This window comes from Apostichopus japonicus, chromosome 2 (genome assembly GCF_037975245.1).
Source record: "Apostichopus japonicus isolate 1M-3 chromosome 2, ASM3797524v1, whole genome shotgun sequence".
Taxonomy (NCBI): Eukaryota; Metazoa; Echinodermata; class Holothuroidea; order Aspidochirotida; family Stichopodidae; genus Apostichopus; species Apostichopus japonicus.
The window spans coordinates 13,559,391-13,578,167 of record NC_092562.1 but is presented as its reverse complement, the minus strand read 5'-3'; the positions used below and the strand labels follow the sequence as shown (position 1 = coordinate 13,578,167).

Sequence of the window (18,777 nt, the reverse complement as noted above, 5' to 3'; positions counted from 1 at the left end):
ATCGAATAACGTCGTGGACTGCATTCCTAGGTTTAAAAAAAGAGGTTCGGGATAGTGGCATATAGGCTCCTGGTCCGCTCAGACTCTTCCCCCCCCCCCTCCTACGTCGCAATCATACGCTTATGATTTATAACATAAGTTACTTTGCATTCATAAATGCCTAAACAAACTTTCTGTATACTGGACCAGTCTCGAATGCGATTCGAGACTGGTCGAGTGTATAGAGAGGAGAATTGCTTCAGGATCGAAATGTTAGACAAACACTGGTTTGTTGCCGTGGCAATCATGACGTCATAATTAAAAGAAATGAAGACATGCCATGAGTATATGCAAATATGTTTATGGGCAAAGAAATTTTCCAAATTGCAAAGAACACTGTACAGTATATATAGCCTACTTTCAATCAGTTACAGCAGTAGTACTGTATATGTTTTCACACACACAGAGTCTCAATACACACTGTACGTACTTCTTAAATCATCCAGCTAAATACTTCGAGTAACATGAATGACTTAGGGATTCATTTTGAGCTTAATTTTGGGCTAGAGTCAATGTCAGCACCCTTATCGAGGTGCTTCAACGAAGAACCGAAGCGTAAAGCGTCCAATGTTGACACTAGTAACAGTAGAAACCTTGTTGCTAAGCCTAACAATAACGTTAGCACTACTAGGATGGTGACTTCGAAGTTCGCCCACTTAAGACTTAAAACACCCCAAAACTAAATCTTCTGGTATAAATCATTTGAAAATATACTTCATATGGTGGGAGAATTTTGTTATAGTACGATACACGGCCAAACTTTCTTTCCTGCAAACTGTTTTCACGTTGTTTTCCAAGAAGATTCTTCGTGATTGTGGAACTGGTATTTCTTGCTAGAGTATTGCGAATTTCGGCCACGCAACCTACAGTGTGGCGCTGGTAAAAATCGGTGGCGCTGTTGCTCTTTCAGTAATTATAACAGACTTCATAGATCTTCGTCATTTTATTGACAAATATGTAAGTAATTTCTTGCACACGGGTCATTTTGGAGAGAAAATAACTGTAGCTTCGTACTTTTTGGTGAAATTTGGCTCTTCCTGTAGGTTTTCATGGTGAAAATCGTGTATTTCTTAGGGTGCCCGAACTTCGCAGTATGGCGAACTTCGCAATACTGACTATACTACTAGCAGTAATGACATTACTGACCAGGGACTAGGCCTAACGATCTTTCAGACTCGCAATAACACTGCGGTTACTACAAAAACACCTGTCGAACAATGGAGCTCGGAACCTCTTCAAAAACTGCTCATTCTCAGGTCCAGTAAACGTTTATTTGAACGGTTCATGTACCGACCAGGGATAGACGAGTTCTACTCAAAAGATTGTTAGCAACAAGCAACGTTGCTATCCTAACTGTGTTGTAGTGTTTACGGACTTTCCAGAACACACACAACTCAGCATCTGTTTATTGCGCAATTTGACCTGATAGGTCAAAAAAACGTTTTACAATGTTATCTTTAGAAATTTGTTCATCTGTACTTATTTAATTTGCATTTGCCTCCATTTTTTAGTGTTTGAATGGATAAAAGTACAAAAATTTAAGACCAAACGACACTGCTTCATTCGTATTTTTTTCACTCTTAATGTTCGTCGGAAGAAAATGCTGTTTTACAATGAGGTTACTATTACGTCATTCTGGAAAAAGATCAAGGGAGGCATTAGGAGAATTAAATACAGATCAGCAAAAATTTGCGAAAAAATGCCGTTTTCTAACATTTGTGAGGGTCATTTATGAATGGGGATAAAAACGAGGGTACCCGGTCTTAAATTTGATTTGAGACCTCTGATGACGTCATCGAGAAGGGCAGCGGACCTCGGCTATCGCCTCGGTCCGCTCAGCCTCCTCGATGACGTCATCATCGGTCTCAAATCAAATTTAAGACCGGTTCCCTTCCTTTTTAATCCCTTAAATGAAAACCGATGGTCAAAAGAATGTCGTTTCTTCTTAGGAATGATAGTGGTTGACTATACTTAACCAGACCGGAGGATGTGTGGTGGTTAATATTGTACATGCAAGCATTAATGTCGTGAAACTGCTAGCAACATATGTTAAAAGTTAAAGGGATATTCCGATGGCAGATAATGGAGCAAAAATCAAACTACAGTATGAAATGTTTCCCCGAACGTAAATAAGGGAGGTATTGAAGAACTTAGCATGCATTGACTACGGATATGTGACCAGGCGCGTAGCCAAGTAGGTGGGGGGGGGGGCGAAGGGGGCGACCGCCCCCTCCTTGAGCATATTTTTTTTATGATATCGCTAGTAATTTCAAAATAGAAAATGCTTAGATGCAATTTACAAGGCTTGGGAAGTTTTCCAGCGATCTGGGAGGCATTTTCAGCCAATATTTTCTTGTACGCTTCGCGCCAACGCATGGTGGCGCTACGCTTAGATACGCTTAATTCATACATCGTGCCGTAAGATTTATCCCAGGGACTTTACTCGTAATATACATTGGCATGTAATATACATTTTTGAGTAGTAATCTTGGAAGGTCAGTAAAAGTGACTCCATAGTTTTCCTTGTTGAGAAACGAAAAAGAGAAATATATTTCATAATATAAGTTTAAAACCCCACATCAATATCTTGTCCCTAATTTGATATATCTGTGATTGAATGTTAACCTATTTTTGACTGAAGACACCCTTCCTTTTAATACGGGAAGTGAATCAAAGTTAGTGGTCTGTAATGTCATCATGGTAGACTTGGCCAAGTCGTTTGTAAAACTCTTTTTCTCGCGCGCAACTATATATGCGCCTCAGAGTCCGTTTCTGCCTACCACGAATGTGCTTGCCCACTGTTTTTGACATGCCCGAGGAGTATATATCGAAAGCGTTGCCGCGGGCGTTCTCTGGGCAGTATAGCAATAGCTGCGGGCAAAATTCCTTCTTGAAAAAGAAGGTACACTATAACTGTTCATACTATATAGGGTCTTAACAAGACTATCAAGACAACCAGACAGTGGTTAACGCCGGTGCCTTTCAATCATAAGGTCCCCGGTTCGAGTCACTCCAAGATTAATGTATATGTCGTCCAGTTACAGAGTTGTTGACAATTGACAATTCATAATCATGGACGTTAAAATATGAATCTAAGAGACTGACTTTGGTCAGCTTATGGCTTTGATAAGCCAATGATGGCTTCTTCGCGAGTTCCTGCTTGCAGGAAGATCTAAAATACATAGATACATACACACACTCACATACACACATACATACATCAGCATGGTAGCTAATCTTCCATTATATTTACTTTTCTATCATTATCTTCTTGCTGATCTAGCCTGGATATGTGATTACGTAATAAACTTGATATGTGGTAAATCACTTGATATGTGATACATTTAGAAATCTTTGCTGAGCTACCAATATCATCAGTATCCAGAATTTCATCGAAATAAAACACATTTGTAGCAGTAGTATCATTGAAATATGAAGAAATAATTTACAATGTAATCAAGAAAAATAACAACATTTACAAATCAAATTGTCACAGTAAAATGATAAATCATTGTGTTGTTGTCAGATGCAAAATATCACTAAAGCTTCATAAAAATCATACTTTTGCCATAAGGCATTAAATGCATGAGGGTTTGAAAAATTGGACAAGGATTTTGTAACGTCATAAATATTGGCGTTGTCTTACGCAATAATTTAGTTAAATTTAGTAGAAAAAGTGATCAGGAGGGACACTCAGTCCCCATCAAGAACCCTATAGGAGAGAGAAAGAACTGAAGACACAAACACTCAGACCCGATTAGTGACAATGCTTAAAGTGCTTGTCCAAAGCAATCTTCAACCCATTCACACTACTTGCAAGTACAACTTTCTCAGACAAACCCTTCCACTCATTCACAACCCTAATAGAAAAAAAATTATGCCAAATATTAATCCTACTTTGTGACTTTTGGAGTTTGAGACAATGACCTCTGGTACAACTACTATTAGCAAACATGAACAAGTCATTGAAGGATAAATTGTCAAAACCATACACAATCTTGAAAACCTGAAACAAGTCATCACGTAACTTCCTAAGCTCAAGTGTAGTGAGATTCAACAGTTGTAACCGCCTATAATAAGGAACACTCTTTAAGGAACTAATCACCCTAGAAGCCCTCCTCTGGACCCAGTACGAGTACTTTATTATCCTTAGCAAAATATGGGTTCCAAGCCTGTTCAGCATACTTCAGATGAGGCCTAACCAACTGCATGCTTGTTACGCTTTCAACTTCAACAACGTAATACGCCTTCAATTTCTGACCACGGAAGGTTTGATATGACAGTATCATATCTCCATGGTGACATAACTATGTGTTAATACCTGAGAGATAACGACAATCACCTCGGACAGGATTATATTGTTCAGTAAAATCGGTAGGTCAGTTAATGTTATCTGTGTAACATCACCTTAAAATGTTAATGCATTTAATCCCCCTATAAGATTCCCTTTGTCGTGTACTCCCTTTGTCTGGAAACCAAATTGAATTGTAATAAAGGGAGGAGGTGGTGCGAACGATTTCCAGATTGGAGAGTGACGTCAGAGCCATAGACTGTTCCCTAAGCCTTAGTTACTATTCGTATTCTGAATGTTATTGATTTTTGTTTTCTTCACCCATCATCCATTCAAATACTGTTTTGCCGATCCTTAGTGTTTGACGTCCTTTTATCTGGATCCAACTTTTCCGATTAAAGCTTGATTAACCCATGCACAGTGCACTCAGTCAAGGGGCAAGGCCGTATACCATATAGTGTTTAGATAAAGGTATTTCGGAGAGTACATACTTGACTCTTGACTAAAACTAAGCACATACGTTATGAAATCTACTTGCAGGACATATTATGCGTGGCAGACAATATGGTAAACACCAATAGAATCAGTGGTAACTTGTTGGCGGGATGTCTTTCTTTATTTAGCCTGTCTCTCGTCGTGCCGATTTTTTTCCTCGCCGAGATAAGGAAAAATGTAGATCGCAAGGGGTATTTGAGGAGGACCAACCGGTTGCTTCAGGAGGGACAGACACACGCCGGAGAAGGGAGCCAGCAATACTACGGTGAACTGGTGTCCGGTAAGTATATAGGCCTATATATATATATATATATATATATATATATATATAGATATATATATATATACATATATATATATATATATACGTATATATATATATACGTATATATATATATATATATATATATATATTTATATATATATCTATATATATATATATATATATATATATATACGTATATGGATAATATTTTCAGTTAAGCTTGAAAATACTTGAGAATCTCATCTTTAAAAGCTACCTTTTGGTGTTGTATTTGCTTGACCTTAAAATTAAAAGAATCTGGGTATTAACTTTATATCGGCGCTAGCAAATGACTTTGGTGCAAGGTGGTGCATATTGGTATAGTACAAGTATAATCTTAATGTATTCGTAAATAGTCTTACGGTGATAAACCTCAGGACGTTTCTCTTAGAAGTGGATCAAAGTCTCATAGTATTTTGATTCTACTATTGAACCTTGTAGGCAATGTATATAATGAAGCTTCCAAAAGAAAAGGGGAAAAAATTAGCGATAGAGGTCTTGATATTATTAGGATCAATATATTATATATTAAATATTTACGAAAAGGAATTATTGTTAGATTATATATGTTACCATTCGGTTAGGATCCATCTTGAGTATGGGAATCCTTACTTTATCGTAAGGACACTAGGAAGTTCCGGAATAAAATGGCACTGAGAAATTAAATACTGCTATATGTTACCATTCACTCACTGAAAGATGTTGTCTACAAATAACTGACGTCACTGTCTGTTTTTGTACAGCGTCACCCGATACTCATAGCTAGTACAGTAACTACTGTTCATGTTCCACAACCGTGCATCAGTAACTATTGCGCTGTGTTCGCAACACGGTAACATTTGTTACAGTTGGCACAGTAATTACTGGAAAGCTGTTACACGTTGAACTACGAGTCCGAAAGGTGAAAATTTGCAGTAATTTAAAAAAAAATTAAATTTAAAATTTAAATGTTTTTAAATTAAAAAAAAAAATAACATTTAAAATTTCAATAATTTTTTTTTTTAAATTTACAGTAGGAAAAAAACTTGTAGTAATTACTGTGCCACCTGTAACACATGTTACCGCCTTACGAAAACAGCGCAGAAGTTACTGATGCACGGTTGTGGAACATGAACAGTAGTTACTGTACTAGCTATGAGTATTGGCTGACAGCGTCGATACACATCTGCGTATAGCAGGGTCCTGCATTCCACATGCAAGAGAAAATATCGATCGTCCTGTATAAATGGTCACCCACCAGACTGGTTATTTTATTATTTATGGTCATTTTTTCCTTCTTCAATAGGTGGTGCATTTGGTCAAACATTCCAGACGTGGACTAATTTCTCAGCTGCCCCGGGTACATATCGAGGATGTATCAATTTATTTAACTACATTGGAACCAACTTAACGATTGTATTCGAAGAGATCAGTCCAAAGATGACTGTCGAGAGATGTCTTACCAAATGTAATAAAAAGGTATAAATACATTTAAGGGTCTTCTTCACACCAATATTTCTTTAATCGGCTAAAATGGTCACCATGGAACTAATCACACTCACTGGTTCACTCACGATATGAAACTCCTAAAAGAGTTTACAAATTTATCTGAACGAAGGAAATATACAGTATGCGAAGCTCGGGCTCTTACATCCGGAAATCAGTCAAAGGTCAACAGTATTGGTACACTTTGCATATTAATCACCCATATTTATAACTGTATGCATAACTAAATTTAAAAGTCTTGCGACACGACAAGAATTGATGTAAGTCGAATATCTTGTCTGTATGTATGTCTGTATTTTAAACCCTCCTGCAAGCAGGAACTCACAAAGAAGCCTCATTGGCTTATCAAAGCCGCAAGCTGACCGAAGTCAGTCTCTTAGATTCTTATTTAACGTCATGCATAATTATGAAATGTCAATTGTCAACAACTCTGTAATTGGACGACAGACATTAATCTGGGAGTGACCCGAACTGGGGACCTTATGATTGAAATGCATCGGAGTTAACCACTGAGCTAACACTCCTTCACTCATTTTTTATTTATAGGGACATACGTACGCGGGCCTTCTCCATGGATCTAAGTGCCACTGTGTCATATTTACTGGACCTGTTAGAAATCTGCGATATTTGCCTACCACCATGTGTGATGCTCCTTGTTCCGGGAATCCGTTGTACCACTGTGGCGGGACTTTAAAAGTCTTCTCGCTCTACAGAACAAGAGTTTTGGGTAAGAGTAACAATGAAATATACGGTAACCCTTACAGGGGCTTGGATTCACTCGTTATGCAACTCAGTGCGGTACCATTACCGAAATGGACCCCTTCCTGGCAGTGGCGGAGCTAGGGGTATTGGTCAGGGGGGCGATAATGTTCTGTAGGGGCGCTTTCGACACTATCTAAGCGGAGCGCCACCACTGGTTGGCGCGGATCGTACAGAAGTTTTTTGAGAAATGATACTCCCTAGATCGCCGGAAATGACCCTTTCCGGGCCTTGCTAATTTGCAGATAAACGAAGAATAAATGGTGTCATCGCCATTTTGTCAGAAAATTACACCAACAAAATGTGACAAATGTCAATAGTAGATGAGAGCGCAATAAAAAAGTCAATTATCGCGAATAAGTAAAAAGCTGAAAAGGGCGCCAGCAGTCCATTTGAGTCCGTCAGGGGGGGGGGGGCATCCGCCCCTGACTATATGGACGCTCCGCCACTGCTTCCTGGTACCTCTCTCTATATGTGTTCATTGATTTGGTAATGTATGCCTGCACTACGAATATTATCTTTAAGAATAAATTTGATTAGAAATGTAAACGTTTATATGATTTATAAATAATTCCAGTGATTGAAATAATACCAGAGAGGATCTAATAAGGGAAAGCTATTATAAACCCCGTAGCCTTATAACGTCCCCCCCCCCCACCCCTGCCTCATTGTCACCATGCTGAAGGGTGCTGGATGAATCAAGGGCTGGATATGGACGTTTCTCTGACAATGGTTATGTCCCGTATTGTCTGTCCTCAGAGAGTCCTGTTTAAACTTGCAGTGGGTGAATGTTACTAATAACAGAATGTATGAATCTAACTAAAGGGGTTAAAATGCCCAAATTATTGATCATAGTTATTTCGACCTACTTCTTTTTTATTGAATGGATTTATTTCCTTCCAATTTCTGACGTAGATACTAGATGTTCCGAAATGTCATTGAGGCCGAAGAATTCCATGCCACTGATTGCTTTGGCAAGTTTTCCTGGATCTGGAAATGCCTGGACTAGGCGACTCTTGGAACGTTCAACTGGTATCTATACTGGAAGTGTAGCTTCAAAGACAGAAGGGCAAATAGCAGTCAGATCAGAAGGTATAATGTTTAGTATGCTATTTCTCATAGTTAACTCTTACAAAATGTCAACTATAATAGACGTAGTCACTGGTTGCAGCCATGTATATATATATATATATATATAGTTATTTATATATATATATATATATATAGTTATATATATATATATATATATATATATATATATATATATATATATATATATATATATATATACATACGTATATATAAGTTATGTCGTTTTATATTGTAAACGCCGTTTTACTTTACGTTGGCCTTGCAACGAAACGGTTTAGCCACTTCTAAGAAAACGATGACTCCTTCATGATTTTTAAAATGATAGCTTCTAAATTGTTGGTCCTGTTGGTGTCCTGATAAACGACCCTAATGATAACATCATTCTTACATTTTCTTTAGTGAACTGCCAACTATACCAACTGTTTACAGATCTACCACGTTTCCTTCACATATTTCTATCCCCATTATATGTATAGGCCTACAGTGACGAATATTAGTATCCTCCAGTGAACATATTTCATTCCTAAGTTAGGGGAGGGGTAGGGGTAAGGTGAGGGGTAGGGGTAAGGGGAGGGGAGGGGTAGGGGTAAGGGGAGGGATAGGGGGAGGGGGACAACCAGTGCAGTTAGACTACTTTAAGCTTGTGACATTTCCCTTTTTATTCTGTCGTCAAAAACAATGCACTGGGGAGTGTTTCCACTTTCTAGACCTTCCAATTATAAAACACATTTATAAAATTCACGTTATATTGATCTGTCTTATTACAGCATTTCTGGGTGACCAATTACCGTATTATTCTAGAACAACATTATGCCAGATGACACATCTCTTCAAAGTAAGACACGTAGATGAATTCACTAGTGGCGCTATTCTACTAATAAGAAATCCGTATACAGCCATCGTAACGGAAGTCTTCAATAAATATATGAATAAATCCGACGCCGACAGCCAGAGAAGAGCTATCGAGTTTATGAAGAGCGAAGGTAAAAGTGAGATTAGCTTAGTGTTGTTGTTATCATTGTACTTGTTAGGTTTGCTACGTCGCGAGGGGGGTAGGGGGTGGGTGGGGTGGGGGGAGCTTATACCATGTGCCTCAAAAGGAAAATCAGCTTCTCAAAAGAAAAGAGCAAAGAGGGGAGTGGGAGAGGTAGGATGAATATCATACAATCATTCTTTCTATGTCAATGATCGGGTTAACATTGTGAACGAATCTGAGGGCTGGGGGAATGGGGTAGAAAGGTATTTTCTCAGAACATCGATCAAATAGGGTCTAATAAATATGTTTAAGCCTAACGGGGACAGTTGTGAGGAGATATATACGTTCATCGGTCGTAAATGTTCTAACCCACATAAATAACATGTTCAAACCAAGAAAGTTTTGGAAATAATCTGAATAACTGAAACGATATATCGTGCTTTAATACTCCCATTGATGGTCTCTTTGTTATTCGTTCATATATAGATTGGCCTTCATTTGTCGACAAGTCTGCCTTTGAATGGTTAGCTACTGCAACCAACTGGATCAGACGATCCAAACGACTGATTGTTGTAAACTACGAAGATTTACAAGAAGACTCAACAAAACAGCTTCTCAGAATGCTAGAATTTCTAGACCAGCCGTTGGACGTTAGACGAATAGCGTGCGCTATTCAAGAATACCCTTCGACGGAATCTACCAAAGTCTTTCTAGGTGCTAAGAGATCAGATTTAAACTTTGACCCATTCTCTAATGAGATGCATAAAAGGATCGAAGGTCATATCAGAACGGTTAATGTCACTCTTGCCCAATACGGACATTCGACTCTCCCGAGATACATCTCCAATTTCGTTCTTTAAGAGAATTTTTGAAGATTATTTGATATGAATGTAGAATATAATAAGTTGAGTGAGATTGGTGAGGAGTAAAGGAGTAAGAGGATATATTCATATGCAACTACTTCAGGCGCGTAGCCAAGGGGGGGGGAGGGGACAGCCGTCCCCCCTTGAGCATATTTTTAATGTTTTTTAAATGTTTTTATGGTATCGCTAGTAATTCGAAAGAGAAAATGCTAAGATGCAATTTACAAGGCCTGGGAAGTGCCATTTCCAGCGATCTGGGAGGCATTTTCAGCCAATTTTTATTATACGCTTCGCGCCAACACATGGTGGCGCTACGCTTAGATAGTTTACAATGCCGCATCTACGGCTCTGATAGTTTGCATACAGTTTCGCCCCTCCCTTGGCAAAGTCCTGGCTACGCGCCTGAACTACTTCAACCTTTTTCAATCCACGCCATGCAATTTCATAGGTTTTTTCAATACTTCATCTGTGGCTAATGATAATTAAAACAGTAGGAAAGGAATTTATGACATTAATGCTTAGGGAATGGTGTCCCTTATTAAGCATTTATTTGTCATATTTCATATTAATATCGACGCATTAACATTTTCTTATCATCACTTTTAATGTAAATATTTGTGTATTCGACGACAACATATCAATTGTAACAGACAGCATAACTTCGCTGGCCACTCAAATGGTCGGACGAGTGTGGATCGGGATGGGAGAGAGCAGGCTGATCGTTGGGGTGGGTGGGGGTTAGGATGGGGGTGGGGTGGGTGGGGGTGGGTGCCGTTACAAGTGTTCTGGAACTACTATTGATAATAAGACATGAGTTGTCATTGGAATCAATCATGTGCTGGCTATAAATAAAAGCAACAATTTGCGTTTGTAGGCTCTATTTAAGAGCAATTTTACTCAAATATCTCATACAATATTTTTTTTCAAAATAATATACTTATAAAAAAAATTATCTATGTCTCGTCTTTTGTCTCTAGCTAATTACGCGATTAATTGAAGATTATATTTTCCAGTGAAGTATATCAGAATAATTGGGCAGCATTAATCCGTTTCCTCATGCAGTGGGTTATTTTCTATAATTTAATGGGTTGAAAATATTGGATCTCCTGATTTTCCATACAATTTCTATAATAGGGATTTAATATCGTTCAACAAACCACTGCTAATCTATGCCATTTTTAATAAGAAAAAAAAACAACAAGTGAGGCGTGAGTCAAACTAATTATTTTCATTTTATCCAAGATACTACAAGCTGCATTAACTGGTAGTTCCCTTTTCACAAAATGAAACAATCTTATCGGCTTGCAGGTTGTTAATACATTGCAAAAGGTGCATATCATTATATGAATTAGAGAAATTTATTCGACAACTTAAAAATTGGCAATCCAAAATCTTTAATGACGCCGTAATTAAACTATGTCGTAATGAAGTGTATAATACTAGATTAACATGCAAGGAAGGAGTACGAACGTTTTAAGTATTTTTTTCTTCATTAGGCCTATATGTAACGTGTCCTTAGTCTAACTATAAAGGCCTTCATCATATACCGTGTTTTAGTCATTTCTGATATATTAACGTAAATGAAAATCTCCGTCTCCTATACACTTGATTTACTTCATTAGAGCAACTCTAACCGTAGCAGCTCCCTGATTAGAGTAGGCAATAAAGTGTATCTTCATAGAAAAAACAAAATCGAGAACTTGGACAACGAATGCAAACGAAACGACCTCCGATGTATCCTATACTAACAAAAACACGTGCATGGGTATACAGAACTAGTAAAAAGCCACATTAGTTACTATAGAAACCAATGTAGCTTCCATCGTATATAGAGACGTAAGTTCGCCACGAGCATATATATAGGAAGATAGCATAGGAAGATAGCATAAACATTGCCAATTAAATGGTCACGTAGACCCGTTACTTCATTATGCCATCCTCTAAAGCGTAATTCCTTATTGAATAAAAAAAGATCAATATTTTGTTTCCTGTGGAGCATTGAGTCGCAGAGTGAGTTAGCATTGATTTCTTATCTTTAAGCGACACAATCCAAATCCAAATAAGTCTAAAGGTTACACGAATCGAGAGAAAAGCTAAATTCTGTATGATATCAGACAATTGCAGATAGGCTAGGGGTTTCACGTTATCAGCAAAGAATCCACAAAATGCACAGCAACTCAACACCCGACTGTACATGGGCTACCTATTTGCTTATGGATAGGACGTTACGAGAAAATAGCTATTGAACCAATGTAATCCCTACCTCCACAAATTTTAATTAAGCAGTAAGAGCAAGGTTGTGACGTTCATTTCACATTATTCTTGACTGTCTAGAATGTTACAAAGGCCTCTTTCTCAGCATGAACCTCTATGACAGGGCCAGAGGTCTAAGGATTTTTTATAAAGGAACTGGTGTTGCACTGGGGTTACTGGCGTCGACTCCCGTGTAGTGGTTCAGGGGGTTCTCTTCGGCTATAAAAAAAAAAACACAGACGTGATTCTGATGCATGGTTACATCTCTATGTTCCGACGTCTCTATGTTCCGACGTCTCTATGTTCCGACATCTCTATGTTCCGACAATTTTTTGGGACTCTAATTTTTTTTACCGAAATTTTTTCGTACTCAATTTTTTTTGGACCAAAATTTTTGACCAACATGTTTTCGGACCAACTTTTTTCGGACCCAATTTTTCTTGGACCAAACTGATTTTGGTCCCAAAAAATTTGAGTACAAACAATTAAATTTCGTGAAAAAAATTTGGTGCGTCCAAAAAATTGTGTCCCCAAAAAAAGGTAGGTCAAAAAAATATTGGTCCAAAAAAAAGGAGTCCCCCCAAAAAAAAATTCGGTCCCAAAAATTTGGGTCCCAAAAAATTAAGTCCCCCCAAAAAATTTGGACCGAAAAATGGGGGACCAAAAAGATTTAGACTCCAAAAAAAAATTGGTTCCGAACAAATTATGGTCAAAAAAAATTAGAGTCCAAACAAATTGTCGGAACATAGAGACGTCGGAACATAGAGACGTCGGAACATAGGGATGTCACCTGATGCATATGTCGTCTATAAATTAGGTTTATATAAGTATCTCTAAGAGCAATATTTTGCTTAAAAATAATAATAAACTCCAAAATTCCCAGACGGATCTGAATCTTTATGGGAGGGCCCGAAGCGAAGTATTGATAAAGTAAAGGTGCTGCATTGTGGTCCTTGAACTTTTGTTTTATACGTGGTGTCCATCCATCTAACTCGAAGGAAATATTGAATTTGGTCCTCCGGCCCCTACACCTTTGAAATCCTGTGCACGAAAGTGCTTTACAGTGACTGAATAGACTCAAGCAATTTATCTGCATAATATTATATGTTATACCATAACTGTGATGATCGCAAACAGGATTTGGAGAAGTCAGCCTGGGTGTAGTGCAGTTTGGGATCAAGTCTTACTCGTCGCCGGTCTGTTTTATTTTGGACTATACCATTCAATAATAGCCTGACGTCAAGTGTAACTCCATGGTAAAAGGTTGGCATAGGTTATAGGGGTTAAAAATAATATCAATAATATTAATTCATTAAATTAAACTAGGTTAGGGTTGTGAAGTGTCATTCTCAAAATAATTTGAGAACGACATACAACGACTGTTTTAGATTTTACCCAAACAGGTAGCACCCCTCTCGTAATAGTGGAATATACCGACCGGCGATGCGCCCTGATCCGAGAGAGATTAATTAGTATACTGAAGTCCAACCCTTTCCCACATTTTGGGTAAATAAACCGACATTAGGCATGGAACGTGGACCAAAACAATGTTAGTTTTAACCATTGGGTATGTATGGTGATGCTTTGATGACAAATAGCATTTTGTTTCGAAGTCTTTGGAGGCGCGTTTCAACACCTGTATAGGTTTGAAACATGCATTGGCATTCCACAGTTTCGCAGTGCATCATGGGTATGTTGTCCTATCCAGAATGTCATGCAGCAAAGTGTATCTGTGACGTAACAACCATGCTTGAACTGTATAAACATTTTCTGGAAGATCTGTGTCATTTTTCCATAACCATTTTCTGTCAATCTGCAAATCAGATAAGTGTATAAGCCTGCGCTTTGGATAGTGTCGGTTTGGGGTGAGGGAGGGGGTTGTGGGATTGGGGTGAGGGAGGGGGTTGTGGGATTGGGGTGGGGGTGAGGGGTGGAGAAAGGGAACGAGGGTTAGAGGAACCTTAACATGTGTAAACAAGTGTGTTCTATACGGACAACTCAGATTTGAGTACTGGTTTTAGTGTCAATAGACCTATAATGTTTACAGCCATTTACAGATATGAAAATAAAACAAAGGGTTCGGGGAAGGTTCAACCTTGCATCTACTGTGCACTATGAGATCACATATATTGATAACACGATATCTCCCATACCAAGCAAGTATCGTGGTTCTTCGATAGACTGCTTCTGAGTCGTTAATTCATCACACATGTACAGTGGCGGCGCCAGGTATTTTTAGTTGGGGAGGCTAAGGGGGGGGGGGGGCTGAGCCATTTTTTGGGATGGCTTACAAGATTGAGTGATCGCCGTCCTGGGGGAGGGGTATAAGGGGAGGGGGTGAAATTTTTCCCTATCCTGGAAAGGCCTACATGCAAAATGGTGGCATTTAGCGAGGCTTTTGTCACCTGAAAATTTCTCCAAAAATATGCATTTTTTTGTGAGTAACACCTGGCGGATAAAGCTGGATTCTGAATTGTTTTTATCAGTCACCAAAACAAGGCTTCCTGCACCACAACTGAGTCACTGACTATTATCATGTGAAAAATTCATCAAAATTTCCATTGACCATTGTAGCACTGCGTTATGGCTGACAAAATTTGGGTAGGCTATATTGTTTCAATGAGTTTTTTTTGTGCCTATTTCAGTTGGGGGGGCTAATGGGGGGGGCTGACTACTTCAGAGGGGTGGCTAAAGCACCCCCAAGCCCCCCATTGGCGCCGCCACTGCACATGTATATATGGTGATCTCTACCACATAAACTGATAATGTTGGATGTATTTGCTTCTCCTTAAAGTAAGCTATCACAAACTCTCATATATATATTTTGTCACATAATGATATAGCTTATAAGCATACTCAATTAACCATTCCATTCCATTTTGAGATTTGTTTTCTTGCCCAATCGATCTAATTTAAAGATATGCAATTAATGAAAAGCGGTTGCTGATTTAAACACAAGCATCTTTCTTGATTATCGTAGTCATACATATTTATGGCGCGAAACACTTCTTTAGTCTCAACAACCAAGTAATGCTTAACTTACAAAACCAACCATAACTCGTTAAGTTCTAATGTAGCTCGTTTAAGGTTTGCAAATAAAGGTATGAAAAAAAAATTAAACTCTTCTAAAATGTCGATAACTTTGCATGCATGCTAGATTTATATGTGATCTGTCACATGCCTGTTAATGTATAGAAGGTATAATATAAGTATATATCGTGGTGGAACACATTTCAATTCCAACAATATGTTGCTATGGTTATTATATTTTGTACCAAAAGGAGAATCTGGAGAAAACAGATAATATTATCACCGATAAAAATTGACAAAATATGTATCAATTTCCTTTATTGCAAGTTCACTCCATTTTGACTTAGGATAAGTTTTCACTGACTTTCACTGAAGGAGTTGTTAAGCATAATACAATACTAAAAAACATGTGTGCAATCAATTTATGATGCATTCATTTGTAATATAATTCAAGTTTAGAAGCAGTGGCGTCGCCAGCGGGGTTTGGGGTGGGTTTTTTTGGACGCATCGGGCGATGGTGAAAAATCAAAGGGAACACAAAATCTAAATGTACTCGAACCTGGGGGATGGGGCCGATGATGAGGGGGGGGGGGGGAGAATGTCAACTACCAAAGAGAATGTAATGACAAGTCACCTCAAGAATATGTGCGATACGTGCGGGGGTAGGGGGGGGGGGGTAAACCACGAAATTGAATGTAATGAACGGTTACCTAAAACATATGTGATATTATCGGATGGTTTTCGACCACATTATTCTCTCGTTTTTTCCCCTCATATTGTTAACGTTTGTGTACCCCCCAAAAAAATGTTTGGTACACGAATGTAGTTTAAAAAAATGGAAATGATAGCACCATTTTGTATCTAAGACCTTTTCGCAAAACAAAATTTTTCAAAAGGGGGACACCTCCTCCCCTTTTACACTTCCCCCAGAATGGCGATCCCCACCCCCCACCCACACCATAAACCTGGCTACGCCCTGTTTAGAAACAGCAAGATTAAGGAAGAAATAACTGATATTTTAGTAGTTGAACTTCTTCGACAGCGCTCTTGATTTTTTCATGTTTATTTTTGGTACACAAACGGTATAAACATCCCGATAACAGCTTGAAGGAAACTTATCGAAAAAATCAGCCGGATTAATTTGTTGGACTCATCTCTTTACATATCCCAAACATGTTAATATCGTTGACGGTCACAGACATTTCAAAGGTCCGCGCGGGAGTTGGGTGGGGGGGGGGGCGAGGGAGGGGCAAGGGGAAAATCCAAACTTCCCCTACTGTAGGGGGATTGAACCTTATTAGCGTGCTGTAGGCGGATAAAGAAAAACACATAGCATAGTTGTGGGGTCTTTGAAGCCTTGTATGAAGATCTTGGGTCCACCCCTCCCCCTAAATACTTTAGACGCCACAAGTGCATTCTGAAGCATATTTGACCATAAATCAGGACTTAACGCCAAGTATTTTTGTTTTGTTTTTAACGCAAAGTTGTGCTAATAAATAGTGTTGAAAAAACTCCTACTGAACGTTTTTGCCACTAATAACGATGGAGGTGAGGGATGACCCCTTGTAAGCCAACACCCCCCTCCGACACCCAGCCCCCCCCCCCCCTTGCGCACGGCACTGATTTACACATAAAGTAACCATTTTAAGTTATTGCATTCCACAGTCAGCCGTTCAATTACCCACAACTTTTTAACTCCTTATCACAAATACAGACAATTCGTTAAGATGACACACAAGTGTTTTGTTATTCACTTTTCAGAAATAGAAACAAGGATTCTAAATTTGTCTCCTTAAAACTTAAAACAAGCGATAAGCTCTGGACAAGTCCGTTAAACAAGTAAACTTATCTATGGACTTTGGTATCAATTATCCATTTAGTTTCTGCCTTTTAAGGCCTATTCAAGAGAAGCATACCGTTATATGGTTGACCATTTAAAGGAACACAACACAGCATGACATATATATATATATGTATATATATATATATATATATATATATATATATATATATATATATATACATATATATATATATATATATATAAATATATATAAATATATATATATATATATATATATATATATATATATATTTATATAAGATGTTAACATGACATTAAATACACTTCTGGACAGGAATGTAGTCGGGGTGGGGGCAGTGGACGCAAGCACCCCCCCACCCATTTAAGTACCCGGAAAAATAAAATTTAACGAAAAGCAGGAAAAATTGTTGCAGGTCCTCTCTTCAGGTTGAAGGAAGCTAAGCGACCCTTTAATCTTTCCTCTAAAAATCTGCTACTCAATACAGTACTCTTATTATTGTTTATTTCCTGCAACGTGTGGTAGGCATTTAGGGCAAAATTTTTCTTTGTAAAACCACGGCTCTAATAATGCTTTCTATGTGAACAGTGCCCCTTTGGAAATTCTGCTCCTCCCCCCCCCCCCACCTTTTCAAATGTCTGGCTACGTCCCTGCTTCTAAAGACATACTTCTCCCTTGATAAAACACATGCTTCTGCATGGGGGTATATCACAGTTATGATGTATGTGTTCTAGTTTAATTAATTCATTGGAATTCCTCCGCGTTGAGGGTATATGCAATAATCGTCAAGATATGAATGCAAGCTTCTGCTTCAATAATTCGTGCTTCAATAATTACCAGGTAGCCTATATATTCTCAATATTGACTAAAATGTGAAGATTTAGCTATACAATCGTGGTGAGCAAATATAAACTGCTGTTTCAGCAATATAAACTGCAGGTAAAAAAAGAAAGTACTTTAAATTGTCAGTACGTGAAAATTGACTTTAGCAAGTGCGGTTTATGCTTTTCCAATAACTCACTAATACAAAGACGAGATTGCTATATAAATGGAATTAGCCTATACTATGATCTGTATGCTATATATACCAAATTCTAATATTGGCACTTTTTACGTACAAAATGGAGGAAAAGGGTTCATTATTGTGTTACCAAACAAAATAGTGTACTTTTAATTTATGAAAAGTAACACTGTTTTTAGGGTTTCGTTTTACATATCTGGGGGGGGGGGGGGTGGGGGTGGGGGCACGTGCCCCTTGTGCCCTCATAGCACCATTGTCTCTGATATGAATTTATATCACTTTAAGCTTTACAGTTAAGCGCACTGAACACCATGTGTGACCTAACAGACCGGATTAAGTAAAGTGG

At 38.3% G+C, this 18,777-nt stretch overlaps 1 protein-coding gene across 1 annotated transcript; it reads left to right on the top strand.

Moving 5' to 3' along the window:
- Positions 1-4,726: 4,726 nt before the first annotated feature.
- Positions 4,727-11,030, top strand: LOC139972905 (sialate:O-sulfotransferase 1-like). The gene is made up of 6 exons (XM_071979216.1): positions 4,727-5,105; positions 6,415-6,587; positions 7,161-7,341; positions 8,289-8,465; positions 9,233-9,448; positions 9,928-11,030. Exons 1-6 carry the CDS (start codon positions 4,895-4,897, stop codon positions 10,299-10,301), a joined length of 1,332 nt encoding a protein of 443 aa, XP_071835317.1. The 5' UTR covers positions 4,727-4,894; the 3' UTR covers positions 10,302-11,030.
- The last annotated feature ends 7,747 nt before the right edge of the window (positions 11,031-18,777 follow it).